This window comes from Cherax quadricarinatus, chromosome 26 (genome assembly GCF_038502225.1).
Source record: "Cherax quadricarinatus isolate ZL_2023a chromosome 26, ASM3850222v1, whole genome shotgun sequence".
In the NCBI taxonomy this organism is placed as follows: domain Eukaryota; kingdom Metazoa; phylum Arthropoda; class Malacostraca; order Decapoda; family Parastacidae; genus Cherax; species Cherax quadricarinatus.
In genome coordinates this window covers 20,399,147-20,424,112 of record NC_091317.1, presented here as the reverse complement: position 1 = coordinate 20,424,112, position 24,966 = coordinate 20,399,147, and the positions used below count along the sequence as shown (strand labels likewise).

The 24,966-nt window shown below is 44.0% G+C and overlaps 1 protein-coding gene across 2 annotated transcripts in view; it reads right to left on the bottom strand.

Moving 5' to 3' along the window:
* Positions 1–3,513: 3,513 nt before the first annotated feature.
* LOC128691672 (mucin-2-like) overlaps positions 3,514–24,966 on the bottom strand; it is an 85,520-nt gene continuing 64,067 nt past the window's right edge. For both annotated transcript variants that reach the window (XM_070088866.1, XM_070088865.1), the window contains one exon: positions 3,514–6,334. In XM_070088866.1, the coding sequence (XP_069944967.1) occupies positions 4,904–6,280 (1,377 nt within the window). In that variant the 5' untranslated portion in view covers positions 6,281–6,334 and the 3' untranslated portion in view covers positions 3,514–4,903. The remainder of the gene's footprint in view (positions 6,335–24,966) is intronic.

Here is a 24,966-nt window from a genome sequence, read left to right as displayed (position 1 = left end):
CTCGCCAGGTCTCACAGTTCAGTTGTCACTCGCCAGGTCTCACAGTTCAGTTGTCACTCGCCAGGTCTCACAGTTCAGTTGTCACTCGCCAGGTCTCACAGTTCAGTTGTCACACGCCAGGTCTCACAGTTCAGTTGTCACTCGCCAGGTCTCACAGTTCAGTTGTCACTCGCCAGGTCTCACAGTTCAGTTGTCACACGCCAGGTCTCACAGTTCAGTTGTCACTCGCCAGGTCTCACAGTTCAGTTGTCACTCGCCAGGTCTCACAGTTCAGTTGTCACACGCCAGGTCTCACAGTTCAGTTGTCACACGCCAGGTCTCACAGTTCAGTTGTCACTCGCCAGGTCTCACAGTTCAGTTGTCACTCGCCAGGTCTCACAGTTCAGTTGTCACTCGCCAGGTCTCACAGTTCAGTTGTCACACGCCAGGTCTCACAGTTCAGTTGTCACACGCCAGGTCTCACAGTTCAGTTGTCACTCGCCAGGTCTCACAGTTCAGTTGTCACTCACGCCAGGTCTCACAGTTCAGTTGTCACACGCCAGGTCTCACAGTTCAGTTGTCACTCGCCAGGTCTCACAGTTCAGTTGTCACTCGCCAGGTCTCACAGTTCAGTTGTCACTCGCCAGGTCTCACAGTTCAGTTGTCACACGCCAGGTCTCACAGTTCAGTTGTCACACGCCAGGTCTCACAGTTCAGTTGTCACACGCCAGGTCTCACAGTTCAGTTGTCACACGCCAGGTCTCACAGTTCAGTTGTCACACGCCAGGTCTCACAGTTCAGTTGTCACACGCCAGGTCTCACAGTTCAGTTGTCACACGCCAGGTCTCACAGTTCAGTTGTCACACGCCAGGTCTCACAGTTCAGTTGTCACACGCCAGGTCTCACAGTTCAGTTGTCACACGCCAGGTCTCACAGTTCAGTTGTCACACGCCAGGTCTCACAGTTCAGTTGTCACACGCCAGGTCTCACAGTTCAGTTGTCACACGCCAGGTCTCACAGTTCAGTTGTCACACGCCAGGTCTCACAGTTCAGTTGTCACACGCCAGGTCTCACAGTTCAGTTGTCACTCGCCAGGTCTCACAGTTCAGTTGTCACTCGCCAGGTCTCACAGTTCAGTTGTCACTCGCCAGGTCTCACAGTTCAGTTGTCACTCGCCAGGTCTCACAGTTCAGTTGTCACTCGCCAGGTCTCACAGTTCAGTTGTCACACGCCAGGTCTCACAGTTCAGTTGTCACTCGCCAGGTCTCACAGTTCAGTTGTCACTCGCCAGGTCTCACAGTTCAGTTGTCACTCGCCAGGTCTCACAGTTCAGTTGTCACTCGCCAGGTCTCACAGTTCAGTTGTCACTCGCCAGGTCTCACAGTTCAGTTGTCACTCGCCAGGTCTCACAGTTCAGTTGTCACTCGCCAGGTCTCACAGTTCAGTTGTCACACGCCAGGTCTCACAGTTCAGTTGTCACTCGCCAGGTCTCTCAGTTCAGTTGTCACTCGCCAGGTCCCGCAGTTCAGTTGTCACACGCCAGGTCTCACAGTTCAGTTGTCACACGCCAGGTCTCACAGTTCAGTTATCACTCGCCAGGTCTCACAGTTCAGTTGTCAGTCGCCAGGTCTCACAGTTCAGTTGTCACTCGCCAGGTCTCACAGTTCAGTTGTCACTCGCCAGGTCTCTCAGTTCAGTTGTCACACGCCAGGTCTCACCGTTCAGTTGTCACTCGCCAGGTCTCACAGTTCAGTTGTCACTCGCCAGGTCTCACAGTTCAGTTGTCACTCGCCAGGTCCCGCAGTTCAGTTGTCACACGCCAGGTCTCACAGTTCAGTTGTCACACGCCAGGTCTCACAGTTCAGTTGTCACTCGCCAGGTCTCACAGTTCAGTTGTCACTCGCCAGGTCTCACAGTTCAGTTGTCACACGCCAGGTCTCACAGTTCAGTTGTCACTCGCCAGGTCTCACAGTTCAGTTGTCACACGCCAGGTCTCACAGTTCAGTTGTCACTCGCCAGGTCTCACAGTTCAGTTGTCACTCGCCAGGTCTCACAGTTCAGTTGTCACACGCCAGGTCTCACAGTTCAGTTGTCACTCGCCAGGTCTCACAGTTCAGTTGTCACACGCCAGGTCTCTCAGTTCAGTTGTCACTCGCCTGGTCTCACAGTTCAGTTGTCACTCGCCAGGTCTCACAGTTCAGTTGTCACACGCCAGGTCTCACAGTTCAGTTGTCACTCGCCTGGTCTCACAGTTCAGTTGTCACTCGCCAGGTCTCACAGTTCAGTTGTCACTCGCCAGGTCTCACAGTTCAGTTGTCACTCGCCAGGTCTCACAGTTCAGTTGTCACTCGCCAGGTCTCACAGTTCAGTTGTCAGTCGCCAGGTCTCACAGTTCAGTTGTCACTCGCCAGGTCTCACAGTTCTCAGTTCAGTTGTCACACGCCAGGTCTCACAGTTCAGTTGTCAGGTCTCACAGTTCAGTTGTCACACGCCAGGTCTCACAGTTCAGTTGTCACTCGCCAGGTCTCACAGTTCAGTTGTCACTCGCCAGGTCTCACAGTTCAGTTGTCAGTCGCCAGGTCTCACAGTTCAGTTGTCAGTCGCCAGGTCTCACAGTTCAGTTGTCAGTCGCCAGGTCTCACAGTTCAGTTGTCAGTCGCCAGGTCTCACAGTTCAGTTGTCAGTCGCCAGGTCTCACAGTTCAGTTGTCACTCGCCAGGTCTCACAGTTCAGTTGTCACTCGCCAGGTCTCACAGTTCAGTTGTCACTCGCCAGGTCTCACAGTTCAGTTGTCACTCGCCAGGTCTCACAGTTCAGTTGTCACTCGCCAGGTCTCACAGTTCAGTTGTCACTCGCCAGGTCTCACAGTTCAGTTGTCACTCGCCAGGTCTCACAGTTCAGTTGTCACACGCCAGGTCTCACAGTTCAGTTGTCACTCGCCAGGTCTCACAGTTCAGTTGTCAGTCGCCAGGTCTCACAGTTCAGTTGTCAGTCGCCAGGTCTCACAGTTCAGTTGTCACTCGCCAGGTCTCACAGTTCAGTTGTCACTCGCCAGGTCTCACAGTTCAGTTGTCACTCGCCAGGTCTCACAGTTCAGTTGTCACTCGCCAGGTCTCACAGTTCAGTTGTCACTCGCCAGGTCTCACAGTTCAGTTGTCACTCGCCAGGTCTCACAGTTCAGTTGTCACTCGCCAGGTCTCACAGTTCAGTTGTCACACGCCAGGTCTCACAGTTCAGTTGTCACTCGCCAGGTCTCACAGTTCAGTTGTCACTCGCCAGGTCTCACAGTTCAGTTGTCACTCGCCAGGTCTCACAGTTCAGTTGTCACTCGCCAGGTCTCACAGTTCAGTTGTCACTCGCCAGGTCTCACAGTTCAGTTGTCACTCGCCAGGTCTCACACGTCACCTTCAAAAGTGTATATATAGAGAAACATATTCCTGTGCATCTATATGTGTATTTTGTTTTCCTGAACTCTGAGTTTTCTTAATATTTTTTTATCGATTATTTTGTTTGTGGAGGTAAATGATAGGTGGCTTCTCCAAGGTAAATTTTATTTACAATATATTTTATCTTGTATTCACATGCACACATGAAATTACATGCATTTGTTATTATATACAAAAGAGTGAGAGCAGTAAAACTTATAGAGTTGTAATGTTAAGATATGTACATTAAATGATCCTCGTGGAGAATTTCATCACTGTTAGGAACTGGTCGTCAACCATCATCTGTGTATCAACAATAATTTATTGATTAAAGAAACTATAGTTTTATTGTTCGTTTACTGAGATTAGTTTTCAGTTAACTGACACGTTGCTTCTAACTGGCCCAGGCTGAATGAACATTCAAGAGGAGCAAATGTAGGTGTTTTACTTATATTTATATAAGTGCACTTTCTTTATATTCCATTAAAGGGAGAACAGCTCCCATTTAACACTGGAAGCCAGTTAGGACTCGTAGCTCAGTGCCTTCGGCTCACAACCAAGATTCAAAATTTAGGCTTGTTGAGATGCATCATGGGCAATACTCCTTAACCTGCGGCCTCTATTCACCTAACAGTAAATAGGTACCTGAGTATTAGTCGACTCCTGTGGGTCAATTTCCGGGGCTGAGCATTGAAATAAGCTAAGGTAAGATATCAGCTCTTAGCCTATAAATGAAGAAAAAGGACCCAAATTTTCTCCAAGACTGTTATATCAAACTATTACTTACCAGCTGTATATATTCCCACAACTGGTAAACTCCAAGGAGGTAAGTCAGCTGCTCTCTTACACAGGCAACTAGTGAGCTTGGTGTCACCCGCTGCCACACTGATATTACTATTACAATAATCGTGTATAAAAACATGACGAGGACGTTCTCGTAATGTCTTATGTCAGGTACTATAAAACTATCAGAAAATATGGCGAAGATGCTCCCAGCTTACATAAATACAAGGCGAGGACAGGTACTTGGATAACCTACGTTTCCCTGCCAGACATCTCGCTGTATATAGTACATAATGCCCGACATAATTCAGCCAACATGTACTCTCCAGTCTCTGCTTCAGGGTGTGGACGTTGCTATAATGCTAGTCATGTCGGTGTTACTTCTTCAACGCATAGCAATATACCTGGCTCTAATCAAGGTTAATTTGACTAAAGCATGTATTAAGATTACATACAGATCTATTGGCTGCTATAGGAATTGCATCCAGAACGAATTCCTAAACAATATAATTCACTGGATGCAGCAAACTCTTAACACTAATTTTCAAATTATTCTTTCTTAATTACGAACTTGTTAAATCAGTATTTTTTGGCACCGTATATAAATAACATTGTTGAAACATTATAAATATAAAATCACTTTCGCAGTCGTACAGCACTGTGTTTTCTTACTTTGTGTATGCCCCATCCTGCAATGGCTGTAATTGCATATTGTTTTAAAACACATGAGATTCCACTAAGGTGCCATCAGTGTGGCAGGTCTGGTCTTGAGGTAACGTAAGAGCCGCTACGTTGAGCACCACCTCTGTGTTATATTGCCCAGCTCGCCCCTCCCTCTCCATGCCGCCGCAGTAATGATCTCTCTCTTGAAGTTCTTTCCTAACGGAGGCCACCCCCGTATGCCTAACGAGAGGGTTGCTGAGCGATCTGATGACTGTAGGACTGTCAGAATTGACAGTACAAGAGCTGCTGGGTAACGCATTGATGGAGGGACTATCAAGACATTTTACCGAAAGGGGTTCATGAGATCTGCTGACGGAGAAACTCTCATAAGATCTGCTGTCAACGGGACTGCCAGGTAAATTGTTAAGAGAGAAATTACTAGGCGTCTTGTTGACGATGGGACTTTCAACTGGCTCAATGATACAGGGGCTGTCAGGAAGGCTAGTACTAGGAGGCCTGACAGAACGGCTGCCAGGTAACGTGTTGACAGCACTGCGAGTCAAATTGCCGAAGAAGGGCCTTCCATAAGGCGCGAAGACGACGACGTTCCTAGATCTTCCTGATGGGCTGCCAGGAGAGCTGTTAGGTAGGTTGTCGACAGACGGACTGCAGGATGATGTCTTCACACTGGGGCTGCCGGCTGGCTTAATGACAAGTTTGCCAAGTGCGGGTGTACTCGGGGATTTCCTCAGGTACAAGGGGTTAGGCACACCCTTGCAAATACACTGACTGCTGCTCTCCGAGGCTTTGTCAAGTAACTTAAGTGCCGGGCTACTTGGTGACTTACTGAAGGAAAAATCACTCGTTGAAGCTGTCAAGGAGGAACTTATGTAGAGTTTATCGAAAGCGGAAGTGCTTGATGACTTGCTGAAGGAGGAATCACCACCCGATGAAGCCAAAGAAACTCCAGAAAACAGTTTACCGAGTGCGGGAGTGCTCGGTGATTTGAAGAGGGAGGGACCAGCAGTGCTTATATTGAGTGAAGGATTACTTGGAGACTTGATGAGACAGGGAGTCACCAGCGGTCTAGCACTAAAGTGGCCACCCATCGATCTGATAACATCTGGACTATCTAATGACCTGATGACATCTGGGTTACCGGCGGACCTAAGTAAGACAGGGCTACCGGTGGCACTGATGATGACAGGGCTACCGTTGCCAGGCCTGACGAGGGTAGGGCTCACAGATGATCCAACCAGCCAGCTAGTGAAGTACAGGGTATTTCCTGGTGTCCGGCCGACGGCCTCAGAGTGTTTGGCAGCCGAAGTCTCTGGAAGGTGGAACCCAGCCCCATTGTAGTTGACTGAGGGGGTGGGAGTATAGAGATTTTCTCTGACGACCATGTAGTAAGGTGGAGGAGGTATCTCCATTTTGACCACATCTGCATAGGCCGGAGGGTCGTCGCTGCTCTCCACTTCTGTCCGCTGTAGGAAGGAGACACAGTTGGTTAAGATATATTCAAAATTTACAAAATGTACAATGGATATGTGAAAAAATGTAGAAAAGATGCAAGGGATTTTTTGCAAGGCCCATTTTAATGCGTAGTATATCGGGTAAGTTAGCAGTTACTTAAACATATACAACAATTACAATAAAAGATGGTTGGTTATATGTAGGTAAAGCTGGTATAACAAAATATGGAGTAGGAGTCCAATGAATTAAGATACAGTTAAAGGCTAGAACATAAATAATGATATTAAAATGTGTGTATGTGAACAGTGACCCTTTCGGGTTTAGCATTTCACTTGACTGTATTATTATTGTATGTAAATAAAATAAATGTAGATATTAATATTGACACAGTACCGTAACGTGCAGATAAACAATAAAAACCACTACTGACAAACATAAAAAAGCAGTATTAATGCAACGTGTCACGTGATTTATTCAAGGGTAATGAGCAAGGTATGAGTCACACATTACCATGGCCAGGTGTGACCTACCTTCATTGATTTTTATCAATTGTTTGCCAAGCGTTCTGAAGCGATGGTCTTTGACTTAGTCACGAATAATCGTGTAAAAAATATAAAAACAATTCTTTAGGGATTTTTAAGTTTAGAACAGATGCAAAAACATGTGATCCTATAATACTCCCCTTTATATAATTATTATATTTAAACTAATTTGAAATCGTTAAAATCTACATTGTGGTCTTAATCATGTAAATGACAACATAGTGTTCATCCTGACGTTTAACTAAACTGTTGATGGTTGAGGACATGATAAGGTTGATGTCTTGGCTAAAATAGTGTTCAACATGGATAATGTCGAATATAATTTTGATATTTCAAAATTATAGTAAGAAGTAGCAAACAAGTTTGAAGAAAGTAGAATAATGCAGCTATGAACTAGCAGATCCATTACTCATTGTAATGATATGTGTTAAGTGAAACAGTATCAAGAAAATAACCAGATCAGGCAACGACAAGTTGTTTTACCAGTTCAATTTACATAAAGTCGGTCATATGAAATGTAAATGGGGAGGACAGAGACAGGGCCATACAGTAGAACATTGTATTCTAGTATCGAAAGGTCTTGGTTTCCGTTTCTGGGTTGGGCGAGACATATGGGCAAGTCTCCTTACATCTGCTGCCTATGTTTTTCGGTAAGTAGGTATCTGGGCATTAGCCAGTTGTTGAGGGTTGAATCCTGGGGGTAAAAGGGTAGTAGAAATCCCCATTGTGGATATAAAACAGAATAGGATAGTCTCACAGAAAGAAAGGAACCTAGTAAAAAATCTTGAGTATAATAATGTCAGATAATCTATCATTTAAACAAATAAGGTGAATGCCGCGAAGACCAGAACAATGACGGAGTAGATAATAAGAAATTTCAAAACGAGAATTAATGCCGCTAGTGACACTGTTCAAATCACTTGTGCTTTTTCGGTTAGAATATTGTTTAGTATTGACGATTCTATTTAAGCCAAGAGAGATAGATGTCAGGGCGGAAAACGACAGAAATCGTTAATTGTCCACATAGAGCCAATAAGGCATTTCATCCACTGGGAATGTATTTTCCGGAGTAAAAAGAGAGTTAATATATACATGAAAGATACTGGAGGGGCAGGTCTCAGATCTATATATTACTGCAACAATGATTGAATGACATGGGTGAAAGTATAAAATAGATCTAGAGAAGCAGGGGCACCATCGGCAGTCTTTGACCACATCCATAGTCCAAGATTGTTCAGTTTGCTACCAGAAGATATCACAAATATTAATGGAACAAGTGTAGAAGTTTTAGGGGAAGAAACCGAGTCACTACCTCCGCCAAGTGCCAGATCAACCAAACTGTGAAAGATACGAGGATCAGCGGCCCTCTAGCAGCAAAAACCTGATTCCTGAGTAAGCAATTTAATTTAATTTAATTTGTTAGCCGTATTGTGCATACCCAGCTTGCCGGGGAATTCAGAAGATTACTGAGGCATACACAGTTGCAAGAACTGAACCTCCGATGTTTTGTTAGCTAAGTAAGTTAAAGTAGTAATAAACTGTTGGCAAGAAAAATTCAGTGCCACATATATTTAATCACGAGCACCATAATAACAAGTGTGGAAAATTTTGGATTTTCCTAAATTCAGCACGTGTAAAATTGAATAATACAATAATTGTGTAATAAAATGTGATGCTGATTTGACCCTTTCGAGAAATTTCGAGTGGGGAGGGGGTGTAGAACAGCAGGAGCAATGATGCTATAGGAGGATACCATTTGTAATTTGTGAACACTGGTTGTCGTAGAAAATTCAGCTAATAATTCTGTGTCTTCGTAGCCCAATTGAGGTTTATCAGCCTGAATTTGTAATAGGAACCTGAGTTAATGTTCCCTTCTGAAGAATTCAGATAGGAAATTTACGGGACCTCAAGAATTATGTATGGATGGCGGAAGATAAGGGATACGACCATCACTCACAGGGAAGTGCACCATTAGTCCTTGTATTTGGATGTCTAACTAGCCAGTGTAGGGTCTGGGTGTTGGGCAGATGTGGTGTCATCCATGTACAGTAGTTAAATGGTAAGTTGTAATACAAAGTTCTTTTTTAATAACACTATTGTATTATATGTATTGTACTAATAGTTACATTTTTTGTGTACCCAGTAAGTAAACCAAAATAACATACAGTCCATATAACTTTAATTACCAGAGTAGCTGGTTTCGGTATTATAATTGTTGATTTGGTGTCAGGTCTAACTTTTTGTGAGAGTGGTGAAGAGGTGGGCAGTGGAGAGATTTGCAGTTCAGTGACCTACTGTGAGTCCCACTTACCTCACTCAAATTACTTGCAGGTGGTGTTTCAGGTAATGCCCTGTAAGCATCCTGCAGGTGATTTGCTCAAATAATAATAATAATAATAATAATAATAATAATAATAATAATAATAATAATAATTTTCACAATAATCTCCTTAAATGGAAAACAAGAATAAATAAAGGGGATGTAAATAGCGTGCCGAAAATTTCCAGCCAAGACAGGACTCGCAGCAATGGTTTCAAGTTGGAAAAATTCAGATTCAGGAAGGATATAGGAAAGCACTGGTTTGGTAATAGAGTTGTGGATGAGTGGAACAAACTCCCGAGTACAGTTATTGAGGCTAAAACGTTGTGTAGTTTTAAAAATATGTTAGATAAATACATGAGTGGGTGTGGGTGGGTGTGAGTTGGACCTGACTAGCTTGTGCTGCTGGGTCTGGTACCGTGCTCCTTCCTTGAGTGGAGTGGAGCCCCACTCCACAAAGGGGGCAGTAAAGCAACAGCAAAGAACTACAGACCGATAGCACTAACATCCCATATCATAAAAATCTTTGAAAGAGTCCTAAGAAGCAAGATCACCACCCATCTAGAAACCCATCAGTTACACAACACAGGGCAACATGGGTTTAGAACAGGTCGCTCCTGTCTGTCTCAACTATTGGATCACTACGACAAGGTCCTAGATGCACTAGAAGACAAAAAGAATGCGGTGGTCTGGTGGCTAAAGCTCCCGCTTCACACACGGAGGGCCCGGGTTCGATTCCCGGCGGGTGGAACCATTTGACACGTTTCCTTACACCTGTTGTCCTGTTCACCTAGCAGCAAATAGGTACCTGGGTGTTAGTCGACTGGTGTGGGTCGCATCCTGGGGGACAAGATTAAGGACCCCAATGGAAATAAGTTAGACAGTCCTCGATGACGCACTGACTTTCTTGGGTTATCCTGGGTGGCTAACCCTCCGGGGTTAAAAATCCGAACGAAATCTTATCTTATCTTACAGACTTTGCAAAAGCCTTCGACAAGTGTGACCATGGCGTAATAGCACACAAAATGCGTGCTAAAGGAATAACAGGAAAAGTAGGTCGATGGATCTATAATTTCCTCACTAACAGAACACAGAGAGTAGTAGTCAGCAGAGTAAAGTCCGAGGCAGGCACGGTGAAAAGCTCTGTTCCACAAGGCACAGTACTCGCTCCCATCTTGTTCCTCATCCTCATATCTGACATAGACAAGGATGTCAGCCACAGCACCGTGTCTTCCTTTGCAGATGACACCCAAATCTGCATGACAGTGTCTTCCATTGCAGACACTGCAAGGCTCCAGGCGGACATCAACCAAATCTTTCAGTGGGCTGCAGAAAACAATATGAAGTTCAACGATGAGAAATTTCAATTACTCAGATATGGTAAACACGAGGAAATTAAATCTTCATCAGAGTACAAAACAAATTCTGGCCACAAAATAGAGCGAAACACCAACGTCAAAGACCTGGGAGTGATCATGTCGGAGGATCTCACCTTCAAGGACCATAACATTGTATCGATCGCATCTGCTAGAAAAATGACAGGATGGATAATGAGAACCTTCAAAACGAGGGATGCCAAGCCCATGATGACACTCTTCAGGTCACTTGTTCTATCTAGGCTGGAATATTGCTGCACACTAACAGCACCTTTCAAGGCAGGTGAAATTGCTGACCTAGAAAATGTACAGAGAACCTTCACGGCGCGCATAACGGAGATAAAACACCTCAATTACTGGGAGCGCTTGAGGTTCCTAAACCTGTATTCCCTGGAACGCAGGCGGGAGAGATACATGATTATATACACCTGGAAAATCCTAGAGGGACTAGTACCGAACTTGCACACGAAAATCACTCACTACGAAAGCAAAAGACTTGGCAGACGATGCAACATCCCCCCAATGAAAAGCAGGGGTGTCACTAGCACGTTAAGAGACCATACAATAAGTGTCAGGGGCCCGAGACTGTTCAACTGCCTCCCAGCATACATAAGGGGGATTACCAGCAGACCCCTGGCAGTCTTCAAGCTGGCACTGGACAAGCACCTAAAGTCGGTTCCTGACCAGCCGGGCTGTGGCTCGTACGTTGGTTTGCATGCAGCCAGCAGTAACAGCCTGGTTGATCAGGCTCTGATCCACCAGGAGGCCTGGTCACAGACCGGGCCGCGGGGGCGTTGACCCCCGGAACTCTCTCCAGGTAAACTCCAGGAGGTGACCAGACTAGGTGGGTCATTGGGCTAATCCGGGGGGGTCACATGGACCTGCTCCGCATGGGTCAGTAGGCCTGTTGCAGTGTTCCTTCTTTCTTATGTTCTTATGTAAAAAAATGATTTTAGAAGAGTACTAAAGAGTCGAGGAACTCTTTTTTGTATGGATTTCTTTTAATGGATTGTTACCTGAAGAAGGTTTCGGGGGTCAACGCCCCCGCGGCTTGGTCTGAGGCCAGGCCTCACGGTGGATCAGGGTCTGATCAACCAGGCTGTTACTACTGGCCGCACGCAAGCTGACGTACGAACCACAGCCCGGTTGGTCAGGTACTGACTTTAGGTGATTACTGATTCACGAGAGAACAACACTGTTAGTGTTTTCTTATATCATTAATCACTATTCTGCCGTGGCTCCAGCTCTCGTAAAACATTAGTCAAGATTTAAACTAACCTTTATTTTTTCCCGAATAAATAGCATGGAGCATTTATTACGTTAGTGCTGCAGGAAGTACAGTTTCAGAACATTTATTTTCTCTCAGTAGTGAAAGTGTTGAGATAAGTACATTAAGCAAAGTTCATTGTCTATCTTATAGGTCAGCAATTTAGGTCACTTAAATGGGGCTGACAGTATATTGTAGATTAAATTTGAAGTCGAGAGTGCAGGTACATTGAAGAGTAGCATTATCACCATTACTTTAACATCTCTGCCTTTAATGAAAAGTTTGTATCTTAATATTTTTTATATAGTCTAAATTTCTCTTCGTAGATCATCATATTGGTTTTGCTGGGAACTGCTTTTTAATTTTTTTGACATCTAGTAGCGATTTCTACTGTTTTCACATTTATTTTTCATGCTGATTCTAGTGTTGTCTGAAAAGTATGATATAGAAATTTTTCTCACTATCAGTACGACATGAGAGAGAGAGTATAAGAGCCATTATTAACTGAACATTGTAGTTTGGAGGTGCTGGGTTTACTTTGTCAAACAATCCATAATCAACTGTTTTGTTTGATAGGTCAGTGTTTTACAGGTCACTGTATGACCAATATGAATCTCATCAAATGGGAAAACTAAAGACGGAGAGCTACTGTTCGTAAGGTTTTTAAAACACTTTAAGGAATAAATAGTAGCAATGCCATGGCTGGAAAAGTGGCTAAATAACCCGCGCTTAAGAGACTAAAACTTATGCTGACGTTTCATTACGACTTGAACCATTGACGAGTCACATTGAAGCTAGGGAAGGAGGCCATAATATAACGAGAGGGGACGGAGTGGTAGAGCGGGAAAAGGTGGTAGTAGAAGTACTAGTGGTAGTAATAGTAGTCGGAGTAATCGTGGTGGTAGTAGTGCAGTAGTGGTAGAGGTAGAAATAAGAAGGTAACAGTAGAAGTAATAGTTGTGGAAAAAATAGGGAAAAATAATGGAAGAAAATGTAGCATTGTTGAAGAAAGAGTAGTAGTAGTAATAGTGGAAGTGGTCCATAAGAACAAGATAATAGAGCACTGCAGAAGAGTTACTGACTCACAGGCGCAGGACAGAATCCCCTGCGGAACAAAATCCTCATGGGACAGAACCCACCTAGGTGGAAGCAGGAAGGGCAGTGAAAAAAAGGAAAGATGAAGACGAAAGGAGAGAAAGAGACAAAGGTCAGGTCAGCAATAACAGCCTGGATGATCAGGCCCTGATTCACGGCGATGCCTGGTCATGGACCAGGCCGCAGGGGCGTTGACCCTTGTAACACCCTCCAGGTATACCCCAGGTAGGTCACGTCACGAGTTTTCTGAAGTTTAGAGCATCTGACATCGTAATAAGAAGGGAGGGCATCTACAGAGATACAAAAAATAAAACTAAGGTTCATGGTAGGAATGTTGTGCATAAAGGAAAACTTCAATAAGATGATATTTGCGCAGGCTAGAAGATGGATAGACAGTTTTGGAAGAGGACCAGTTAACTGGATGACTGTGATCTCTCTAACATGATAGAAAAGAACACTGATAGTGTCGACAAGGCGAGCACTCCTTTTCTGCTCTCTAAGTCTGTCAGAGAGAGAGAGCGGTGATAGTTTCTCCAAAGTATTGAAGAGGACAAGAGGAATAAGAAATGGATCGACATCGGAAACATTAATGACAGAAGAGAGGCATGAACTAGATTACTACGGAGGGTATTAGTTTGGCGAAAAGTAAGCTGATTATATAAAGGATAGAAGGTACTGCTAAGATCCATTAAAGTCATAGAATTGTGTATACTTTTAGATCACACACACACACACACACACATAGTTCGTGATTACTACCAGCAGGAAAGACATGTAATGACTATCACCTGCAGGAGGAACATGAGGTAACCACCTACAGGGTGGATATGGGATGAATTCTGCCAACAGGGTAGGTGTAGGTCCAGTACAGGAAGATTACATTGTGAGAATACCAGTAGGTCAGCATCTGCTGGCCTTCTAAAGCTAACTTTTCACTAAGTTTTCATATAAAAATAAAGGACAACTACATAATAGTTTCCTCGACATAGTAAACACTATGAACATTGTTTTGTTTGGGTATTGTGTATTGAGGACAGAGACGCCATGGTGTTGTAACTTGGCAAATTTGTTATTTTAGCACCATTTGCTTGTGAACATTGCTAAGTGCAGACACACGTTCGCGATCCCTTTGTATACAAAGGTCTGTATGAAGTGTTCTACATAGAAAGTGGGTCAGAGGTGTACACACACACACACACACACACACACACACACACACACACACACACACACACACACACACACACACACACACACACACATATAAGAACATAAGAACGAAGGAACACTGCAGAAGGCCTACTGGCCCATGCGAGGCAGGTCCAAGTCTCCTACCGGCTTAAGCCAATGCACCCAACCTAGTCAGATCAGGTCACATTGACTTAAGGGAGGAACAGGGCAACCGACCTGGTAGCACAAGCTATCAGGTCCAACTCACACCCACCCACATCCACTCATGTATTTATCCAACCTATTTTTAAAGCTACACAACGTTCTGGCCTCTATAACTGTACTCGGGAGTTTGTTCCACTCATCCACAACTCTATTTCCAAACCAGTACTTTCCTATATCCTTCCTGAATCTGAATTTTTCCAACTTAAAACCATTGCTGCGAGTCTTGTCTAGGCTAGATATTTTCAGCACACTATTTACATCCCCTTTATTTATTCCTGTCTTCCATTTATACACCTCAATCATATCCCCCTTAATTCTACGTCTTTCTAGAGAGTGCAGATTCAGGGCCCTTAGTCTATCCTCATAGGGAAGGTTTCTGATACATGGGATCAACTTTGTCATCCTCCTTTGTACATTTTCCAGAGAATTTATATCCATTCTGTAATACGGTGACCAAAACTGTGCAGCATAATCTAAATGAGGCCTAACCAAGGATGTATGGAGTTGAAGAACAACCTGAGGACTCCTATTATTTATGCTTCTTGATATGAAGCCAAGGATTCTATTAGCTTTATTGCGAACACTTATGCACTGTTGTCTGGGTTTCAGATTACTGCTAACCAGAACTCCTAAATCTTTTTCGCAATCCGTAATATTAAGATCTACATTATTTAGTTTATATGTGGCATGGTTATTGTCCTGTCCAACATTTAGAAATTTGCATTTGTCTATATTAAACTGCATCTGCCACTTCTCTGACCACTGCATCAGTCTATTCAAATCTTCCTGGAGTGCTCGAATGTCCTCGTCAGAATGAATTCGACGGCCTATTTTGGTGTCATCGGCAAACTTGCCGATGTCGCTCTTTATGCCCTCATCTATGTCGTTTATGTAGATTGTGAACAGCAGGGGGCCCAACACTGACCCTTGTGGAACACCGCTCGTGACGCTTCCCCACTATGATTTCTCCCCATTTATGCAAACTCTCTGCTGCCTATTTGTCAACCATGCCTCTATCCAGGAAAAAATTTCTCCTCCTATTCCATGTGCCTTAATTTTCCTCAATAGTCTCTGATGTGGGACTGTCAAAAGCCTTACTGAAATCCATATACACAATATCATATTCATTACCATGATCTACCTCCTCAAATACCTTAGTGAAAAAAGTTAATAAATTCGTAAGGCAGGAACGCCCCTTTGTAAAACCTTGCTGAGATTCGTTGATTAATTTATGCTTTTCAAGGTGGCTACGAACTGCCTCGGCAATTATTGATTCCATAAATTTTCCCACTATGGAGGTTAGGCTTATTGGTCTATAGTTCGAAGCTAAGGACCTGTCACCTGCTTTGAAAATAGTTATCACATTTGCCATTTTCCACTTATCTGGCACCATGTATAAATTCCAAGCGCTTTCGTGACTACTCACATTATCTATTCTTTCACAGACCGGGCCGCGGGGGCGTTGACCCCCGGAACTCTCTCTAGGTAAACTCCAGGTATATATATATATATATATATATATATATATATATATATATATATATATATATATATATATATACATATATATATATTGTAACTTAAGCGTGCTCTTCACCTACCTAATAACGTCTTGATAAACTGTCTCCTTACATCTTGTATTAGTGTGGTAATGATATATTGTGACAACGACTCAGTATTCCATAGATGGCGATCCATGTGTGAACCATCACTCTGAATGCAAGACAAGCTTTGTAAATCTTACCGAACATTAACAAAAACAACAAATGTTTTCTTGCTAACTCCAGATTTTGCTGGATAACAGTAAAACCTAACTAGATGTATTTCAGTCGATGTACGACTAAGCTAGGTACCATTTTCTCTCCTATTATAATAACTCTTAAGTTCCACTCCTTAGTGAATCGATTGACTATGAGCGATGAGTAACTTATTTTCCGTGTGATTTGTAACTTGGTCATGATTGTGACCAGATCTACCTGGAGTTCATTACCTTCGTAACTTGTTCACTTATCATAACTTATGTACCTCTGTAATCTTTTGACTACCTCCCACAGGATGGGTATGGGGTGACTACCACCCACAGGATGGGTATGGGGTGCATAATAAACATATTAAACTAAACTCTAGGAGGACTATAGCGTGTATATGAGTGGGACTTGCACATGAGAAAATAGAATTATCAAAGCTTATTGCTTGGGTAGCATTTATTCTGTTAGTGGGTTGGATTTGTGAAGGACCTGCCTAGTATGGGCCAACAGGCCTCCTGCAGTGTCCCTCCTTTCTTATGTTGTTAAGTTGTGTAGCACTGGCAAGCCAGCTGTCGCTGCTGTTTTGCATTGTTTTGCCGATTTCTTCCCATGGGGATGGCACCATGGAATAAGTTATCATAAGGCAAACACCCGTGTTAGTGATTTTTCCGGACGAATAATACAACAGGGAGAAAAATGGTGGTGAAGGCAAGAGGTAGAGAGGGTCAGTTACTGACAATCAAGCAGTGAAATGCAGACGCAAGTGTCCGTGGAGCTTCAGCCTACGTGAGCAGTCACTGCTGGTGAAATCACAGATCTAGAGAATGTACAGAAAATTAAGAAAGTAAGGTTAAACACCTTAATTACTGGAAATGCTTGGTGTCACTTGACCTGTACTCACTGAAGCACATAGAAAATCCTAGAGGGCGTGGTCCCAAATGTACACTCGGAAATCACTCCCTACGAAAGCAAAACACTGGGAAGACTGTGCAACATACCTCAATGAAAAGTAGGGGTGCCATTAGCACACTAAAAGAAAACACATTAAGTGTCCAGGGCCTAAGACTGTTCAACAGCCTCCCACTAGGCATAACGGGAATTACCAATAGACCCCTGGCTGCCTTCAGGAGGAAGCTGGACAGATACCTAAAGTTAGTACCCGATCAGCCGGGCTGTGGTTCGTATGTTGGACTACGTGCGGCCAGCAGTAACAGCATGGTTGATCAGGCCTTGGTTCACCGGGAGGCCTGGTCAAGGACTGGGCCATGGGGGCGTTGACCCCAAGAACACTCTCCAGGCAGACTACAATAAAAAATTTAGGTTAGCAAAGGGGTCATCCCAAAGTCCTGTCCTGGAAAGCCTGTACCTAAAACATATGAAGAAGGACCAGTTCTATGATACCACAGCGCCACACGTCACCTCGTTAAGGTACTTAGATGACATTCTGGTCATCGTATCCAGACGGTTGGAGCTATTATAGCTTCACTGTATAGCCCTTGTGGCTTAGCGCTTCTTTTTTATTATAATAATAATAATATTATAGCTTCAAGAAAGTCTTAACCAAGTGAGACTATCCATGCCATTTACACTGGAATAAGATACAAATAACAAACTCTTCTCGATGTTCGACTCACTGCTCTTTTCATGTGATCATGAAAACAGAAGTATTCCGCAACTCTTCCAATAAGGATGACCTCATTCATTTCTTTTCCCACCATAGTTTGAAAACCAAGAAAGGAGTATTGATTGTTTTTTTTCTGCTGGCATTCAAAATCTGCAGTGAAGAATTCCTTGAAGATTTTACTAATTCAAGAAGGCCTTCACTAGCCTTAAGATCCCTCTGCTTATAATTCTACTCTGCAAGAGTAAAGTCGAAGATGTAGACTGCAGTGTCAAGATCAGAGAGGACAATGTTCGAATATGCACATTACTCACAGGTATCGTGTCCCTTATTCTTAAGAAAGCAAACATTGACTTCAAGGTAGTCTCTACATAGGAACGTAGGAACTTCACAAAGACCTCGACTCCATTCACAGGGCCTAAGAATGTCGGAGTGTACAAAATTCCACTCTCGAGAAGCTTTATTCACACCTAGGCCCATAACACCCCGCATGTGACATCACTCCCCAGGGCCTATGTAACTAACTCTCAGATAAGAAGAGAGCGAGGAAGTGGGAATAGGTGAAGAATAATGCCGGAGAGAAGTGTCTGCAGCCGTAGAAACCGAACCATGGTTTGACCTAGCAGGGGAGCGCTTGATGAAGATGAGGATAGCAGCAGTCATGCTGGGGACAGCAGGCATATGAGGACGGACAGTAGTGTGGCAGACACCGCACGACAATGCAAGGATGCAAGGCACTTGCTAGTGCACCAAGCTGAGACTCGTGGCTATAGTGGAAGAGTGAGGGAGGTAATGATGGTGGCGGGTAATAACGGACGTGTTCTAAGGTTCACACCTGCGAAAAGGCTTTAGATAGTGTACAGAAGATTAGGAGCAAGGTTGTAGAGTGATTAAAGGAGGCTGAATGGCTTGTGTAGGTATCGTATGGTTTTTCTTTAAGTACGTTGTTAGTTTAATACCTGTATTATGCACCCCATACCCATCCTGTGGGTGGTAGTCAAGGATTACAGAGGTACATAATGAGTCCAGGGACTGGACCACAAAGTTTTGATAGCTGAACAAGGTAGAGTGGTAATGAACTATTTACATGTTTATGTCCGGTCAAAATCATAATGAGTTATTTATACAAACATTAATTAGGTCACACACACACACACACACACACACACACACACACGTGCCTAGGACAAAATGATAACTAACACAGGTGGTGTGGTGGAGGCAGGAACCATACATAGTTTTAAGGCGAGGTATGATAGAGCTCATGGGGCAGGGAGAGAGAGGACCTAGTAGCAATCAGCGAAGAGGCGGGGCCAGGAGCTGTCAATCGACCCCTGCAACCACAAATAGGTGAGTACAAATAGGTGAGTACACACACACACACACACACACACGTGCCTAGGACAAAATGGTAACTAACACACACACACACACACACACGTGCCTAGGACAAAATGGTAACTAACACACACACACACACACACACGTGCCTAGGACAAAATGGTAACTAACACACACACACACACACACACAAAATGGTAATGTTTTATTTACACTGGGCAAAGTCAGGGCATTTTTCCAGAATGATTTGTAATACACCACTGTGGATAAAATACTTTGACATTTCTTCAACATTTCTAAGTGAGTTGTCTCTGAATTATTAATTTTATTGCATTTCAGTACATAATGGCGCAGGGTGTGACAACTTTCAATCTGGCAAAGTTTACATTTCGTTTGGTCTACATCTGGTTGTGTTGATAACCAGCAGGAGTCTATGGTACATCCAACAGAACAAGTTGAGGGTCGCCGAGATGCCAGACTTGATACAGAGAGACGAGCTCGTGGCGGGTCATCCCGTCTGAAGTCTAGCATCCAGCGCAACGCCTTGTTCTGGATACCCCTCATGCTTCGGAACATGAATCTTAGGGTCACAGAGAGAGAGAGAGAGAGAGAGAGAGAGAAGCTTGCGTGAAGCAAGCTTCTATACCACAAGACGGGCAGAAAGCAGCAACTTCACTCTGGCTGTACCCTTCTCCAGAACATCACTTCATCTGAGATCATTTATCCCCAGGATGACTCAAGTCTGGAACACATTCGTACAGCATTATGATGTCAACGAGATAAAGTCAGTTGATCATATGAAAATGCTGGCCCACAGATGGCTCCAACTTCATCCTGTTCCCTACTTGTATGTTTCATAGCAATAAAAATGCTTTCAAATGAGCTGATGTAGGTAACAGCTCTTAGCTTGTCAATAAAGTTAGGAATCCTTAACCTGTAAATAGCTTGTCAATAAAGCTAGGGACCCTTAACCTAACATTGTCAAACCCTGTGTAAAGAGAAAGAGAGAGAGAGAGAGAGAGAGAGAGAGAGAGAGAGAGAGAGAGAGAGAGAGAGAGAGAGAGAGAGAGAGAGAGAGAGAGAGAGAGAGACAGAGAGAGAGAGAGAGAGAGAGAGAGAGAATACCTTAGGATTGTTGTGGGTGATATCCTGATAGGTGGTAGTATATGACTGAGCCTTGATATTAGATGAGGAATACAGGGCAACCTATATTGTAAAATTCTAGACTAGAAAATATAAATTGTAGAAATAAAGATTATTATTATTAATATATTATAAGTCAAGAAAATAGTAGTTAAACCTCACGTATAATATATGGTAAGTTATCGGTTTTATTTATAAGTTGTATGGATTTTTCAAGTCAGGTCTTACATACCTTTAATATGTGCACACAATGTCTGTGTATGAATGAAAGTAAAACGATCCAGAGGTTACAGTTCAGAATTAGTTACAGCATTTGTTCTCTGTAGTGTATTGTACGTGGTATTGGCTGGTAATGTACCGGTGAAAGTTCACGGTGCCTGGTATTGGCTGGTAATGTACCAATGAAAGGTCACCGTGCTTGGTATTGGCTGGTAATGTACCAATGAAAGTTCACCGTGCCTGGAATTGGCTGGTAATGTACCAATAAAAGTTCACCGTGTCTGGCATTGGCTGGTAGTGTACCAGTGAAGGTTCACAGTGCTTAATATTGGCTGGTAATGTACCGGTGAAGGTTCACAGTGCTTAATATTGGATAGTAATGTACCGGTGAAGGTTCACAGTACTCACCTAATTCACCTAATTGTACTCACCTAATTGTGGTTGCAGGGGTCGATACTCAGCTCCTGGCCCCGTCTCTTCACTGAACGCTACTAGGTCCTCTCTCTCCCTGCTCCCTGAGCTTCATCATACCTCGTCTTAAAGCTATGTATGGTTCCTGCCTCCACTACATCACTTGCCAGACTGTTCCACTTCCTGACAACTCTATGACTGAAGAAATACTTATTAACATCCCTGTGACTCATTTGAGTCTTCAGCTCCAAGAGTGACCCCTCGTTTCTGTGTCCCCTCTCTGGAACATCTTGTCTCTGTCCACCTTGTCTATTCCACGTAGTATTTTGTATGTCGTTATCATATCTTCCCTAATCCTCCTGTCCTCCAGTGTCGTCAGGCCGATTTCCCTTAACCACTCTTCGTAGGACATTCCCCTTAGCTCTGGAACCAGCCTTGTTCCAAACCTTTGCACTTTCTCTAATTTTTTGACGTGTTTTACCAGGTGTGGGTTCCAAACTGGTGATACGTACTCCAGTATGGGCCTGTCGTACACAGTGTATAAAGTCTTGAACGATTCCTTACTGAGGTACTGGAACGCTATTTTCAGGTTTGCCAGGCGCCCATATGCCGCAGCAGTTATCTGGTTAATGTGTGCTTCTGGCGACGTACTCGGTATTATACTCACTCCTAGATCTTTGAGTGAAGTTTGCAGTCTTTGGCCGCTTAGCCTATACTCTGTCTGCGGTCTTCTTTGCCCTTCTCCGATCTTCATGACTTTGCATTTGGCGGGGTTAAATTCTAGGAGCCAGTTGCTGGACCACACATCCAGCCTGTCCAGGTCTCTTTGTAGACCTGTCTGGTCCGCAACTGATTTAATTCTTCTCATTAACTTCACATCATCTGCAAACAGGGACACTTCTGAGTCTATCAGTGCCTGGTATTGGCTGGTAATGTACAGACACAGATACACTGAATTTGATTGGATAATAATAATAATAATAATAATAATAATAATAATAATAATAATAATAATAATAAAGTATTATTATTATTATTATTATTATTATTATTATTATTATTATTATTATTATTATTATTATTATTATTATTATTATTATTATTCGTGGGAAAGAGCTTAGACCGTTTGGGTTATATAACGTTTAGGTAAAGGGAGATAATTAGGACTGAAAGGAGGAATAGGGAGGGCAGCTCCAATTCACTGGAGCAAGAGCACTTGACAAGGTCCCTCCCCCCCCCACACTGAAGTGGTCAACTGTAAAGATGGAGGATAAAATTAAGGTTTACCTATGAAGAAGTGTTGCGAAAGTTGACAGTTTACTAGATGTATATAGAATAATGTATAATATTAGTATAACCTTAACTTTTAAAGGGAGTGGAGCGGTAAGCCAGCGGAAGGTCTCGGTTAGATGACCAAAGGCTCCAGCTGCGGGTCATCATATAACTAAGACTCGCGTCAGGAAACACTTGTCCTGTTTACCTGGAGTTTACCTGGAGAGAGTTCCGGGGGTCAACGCCCCCGCGGCCCGGTCTGTGACCAGGCCTCCTGGTGGATCAGAGCCTGATCAACCAGGCTGTTACTGTTGGCTGCACGCAAACCAACATACGAGCCACAGCCCAGCTGGTCAGGTACCGACTTTAGGTGCTTATCCAGTGCCAGTTTGAAGACTGCCAGGGGTCTGTTGGTAATCCCCCTTATGTATGCTGGGAGGCAGTTGAACAGTCTCGGGCCCCTGACACTTATTGTATAGTCTCTTAACGTGCTAGTGTTAGGTAATGATAAACATTACCTAACATAACTACATGTATGTACATGAAGTGTGTGCACCATGGTAGGTGAGACACATGAAGTGTGTGCACCATGGTAGGTGAGACACATGAAGTGTGTGCACCATGGTAGGTGAGACACATGAAGTGTGTGCACCATGGTAGGTGAGACACATGAAGTGTGTGCACCATGGTAGGTGAGACACATGAAGTGTGTGCACCATGGTAGGTGAGACACATGAAGTGTGTGCACCATGGTAGGTGAGACACATGAAGTGTGTGCACCATGGTAGGTGAGACACATGAAGTGTGTGCACCATGGTAGATGAGACACATGAAGTGTGTGCACCATGGTAGGTGAGACACATGAAGTGTGTGCACCATGGTAGGTGAGACACATGAAGTGTGTGCACCATGGTAGGTGAGACACATGAAGTGTGTGCACCATGGTAGGTGAGACACATGAAGTGTGTGCACCATGGTAGGTGAGACACATGAAGTGTGTGCACCATGGTAGGTGAGACACATGAAGTGTGTGCACCATGGTAGGTGAGACACATGAAGTGTGTGCACCATGGTAGGTGAGACACATGAAGTGTGTGCACCATGGTAGATGAGACACATGAAGTGTGTGCACCATGGTAGGTGAGACACATGAAGTGTGTGCACCATGGTAGGTGAGACACATGAAGTGTGTGCACCATGGCAGGTGAGACACATGAAGTGTGTGCACCATGGTAGATGAGACACATGAAGTGTGTGCACCATGGTAGATGAGACACATGAAGTGTGTGCACCATGGTAGGTGAGACACATGAAGTGTGTGCACCATGGCAGGTGAGACACATGAAGTGTGTGCACCATGGTAGATGAGACACATGAAGTGTGTGCACCATGGCAGGTGAGACACATGAAGTGTGTGCACCATGGTAGATGAGACACATGAAGTGTGTGCACCATGGTAGGTGAGACACATGAAGTGTGTGCACCATGGTAGATGAGACACATGAAGTGTGTGTGTCAGCATAGTTGCTGATCCCTGTATTCCCAGTATTATATAGCATAGCATATTAGTATCATCCCTGTGCTTTAGACACGAGATCCCTCGTAGGCCTTTGGCTTTGTGTGACGTCATAGGGATACACATGGGCAGTGATCCCTCTGTCCCGTCCTCTCTCGGCGGCAGACCTACAAGGCGTGAACAGGCTAGGCACCGGGCTCCATCTCTCATCTCAGTCTGACAATACACCTACCATCCTACAAGTGTGTCTACCTTATCCTACGATATCTCCATTCAAGAACCCCTTACGATAAGGGTGTGTGTGTGGGTGTGTGTGAGGGTGTGTGTGTGTGGGTGTTGGTGTGTGTGTGTGTGTGGGTGTGTGTGTGTGGGTGTGCGTCCTTGTATGTATACATATATTTGTACGGTGGCCTGGTGGCTAAAGCTCCCGCTTCACACACGGAGGGCCCGGGTTCGATTCCCGGCGGGTGGAAACATTTCGACACGTTTCCTTACACCTGTTGTCCTGTTCACCTAGCAGCAAATAGGTACCTGGGTGTTAGTCGACTGGTGTGGGTCGCATCCTGGGGGACAAGATTAAGGACCCCAATGGAAATAAGTTAGACAGTCCTCGATGACGCACTGACTTTCTTGGGTTATCCTGGGTGGCTAACCCTCCGGGGTTAAAAATCCGAACGAAATCTTATCTTATCTTATCTTACGCTCGTGTGCACATGTCCGTGCGAGCGCCCTCGTGTGTGTATGTGCGCGCGCGCGCTAGTGTGGGTGTATGATCCACTTAATATTTGTATTTATAACTCATTACAATTGTGACCAGGTGTGGACGTATCAGTGGTTCATTACTTTGTAATTTGTTCATGACTGTAACCATGTATAGGAGTGAAGCTGATTCATTACCTCTGTAACTTGCCATGATTAGTGACCAGATCTACCTGGAGTTCATTACCTTTGTAACTAGTTCAGCTATCATAACTTTGGGGTCCAGTCACTGGACCCATTATGTACCTTTGTAATCTTTTGACTACCGCCCACAGGATGGGTATGGGGTGCATAAAGATATTAAACTAAAGTGTGTGTGTGTGTGTGTGTGTGTGTGTGTGTGTGTGTGTGTGTGTGTGTGTGTGTGTGTGTGTGTGTGTGTGTGTGTGTGCGTGTGTGTGTGTGTGTGTGTGTGTGGTGTGTGTGACTCAACAATCAGTATTTGCACCAATAACTCATTACAGTTGTGACCGGATGTGGAAGTGTGAATTGCTCATTACTCTATAATTTGTTCATGATTGTAGCCAAAGTATAAACGTAAGTAACCATTCTACAGAATTCATTACCTTTGTAACTTGTGAGCTCATTACCTTTGTACCTAGTTCAGCTATCAAAACT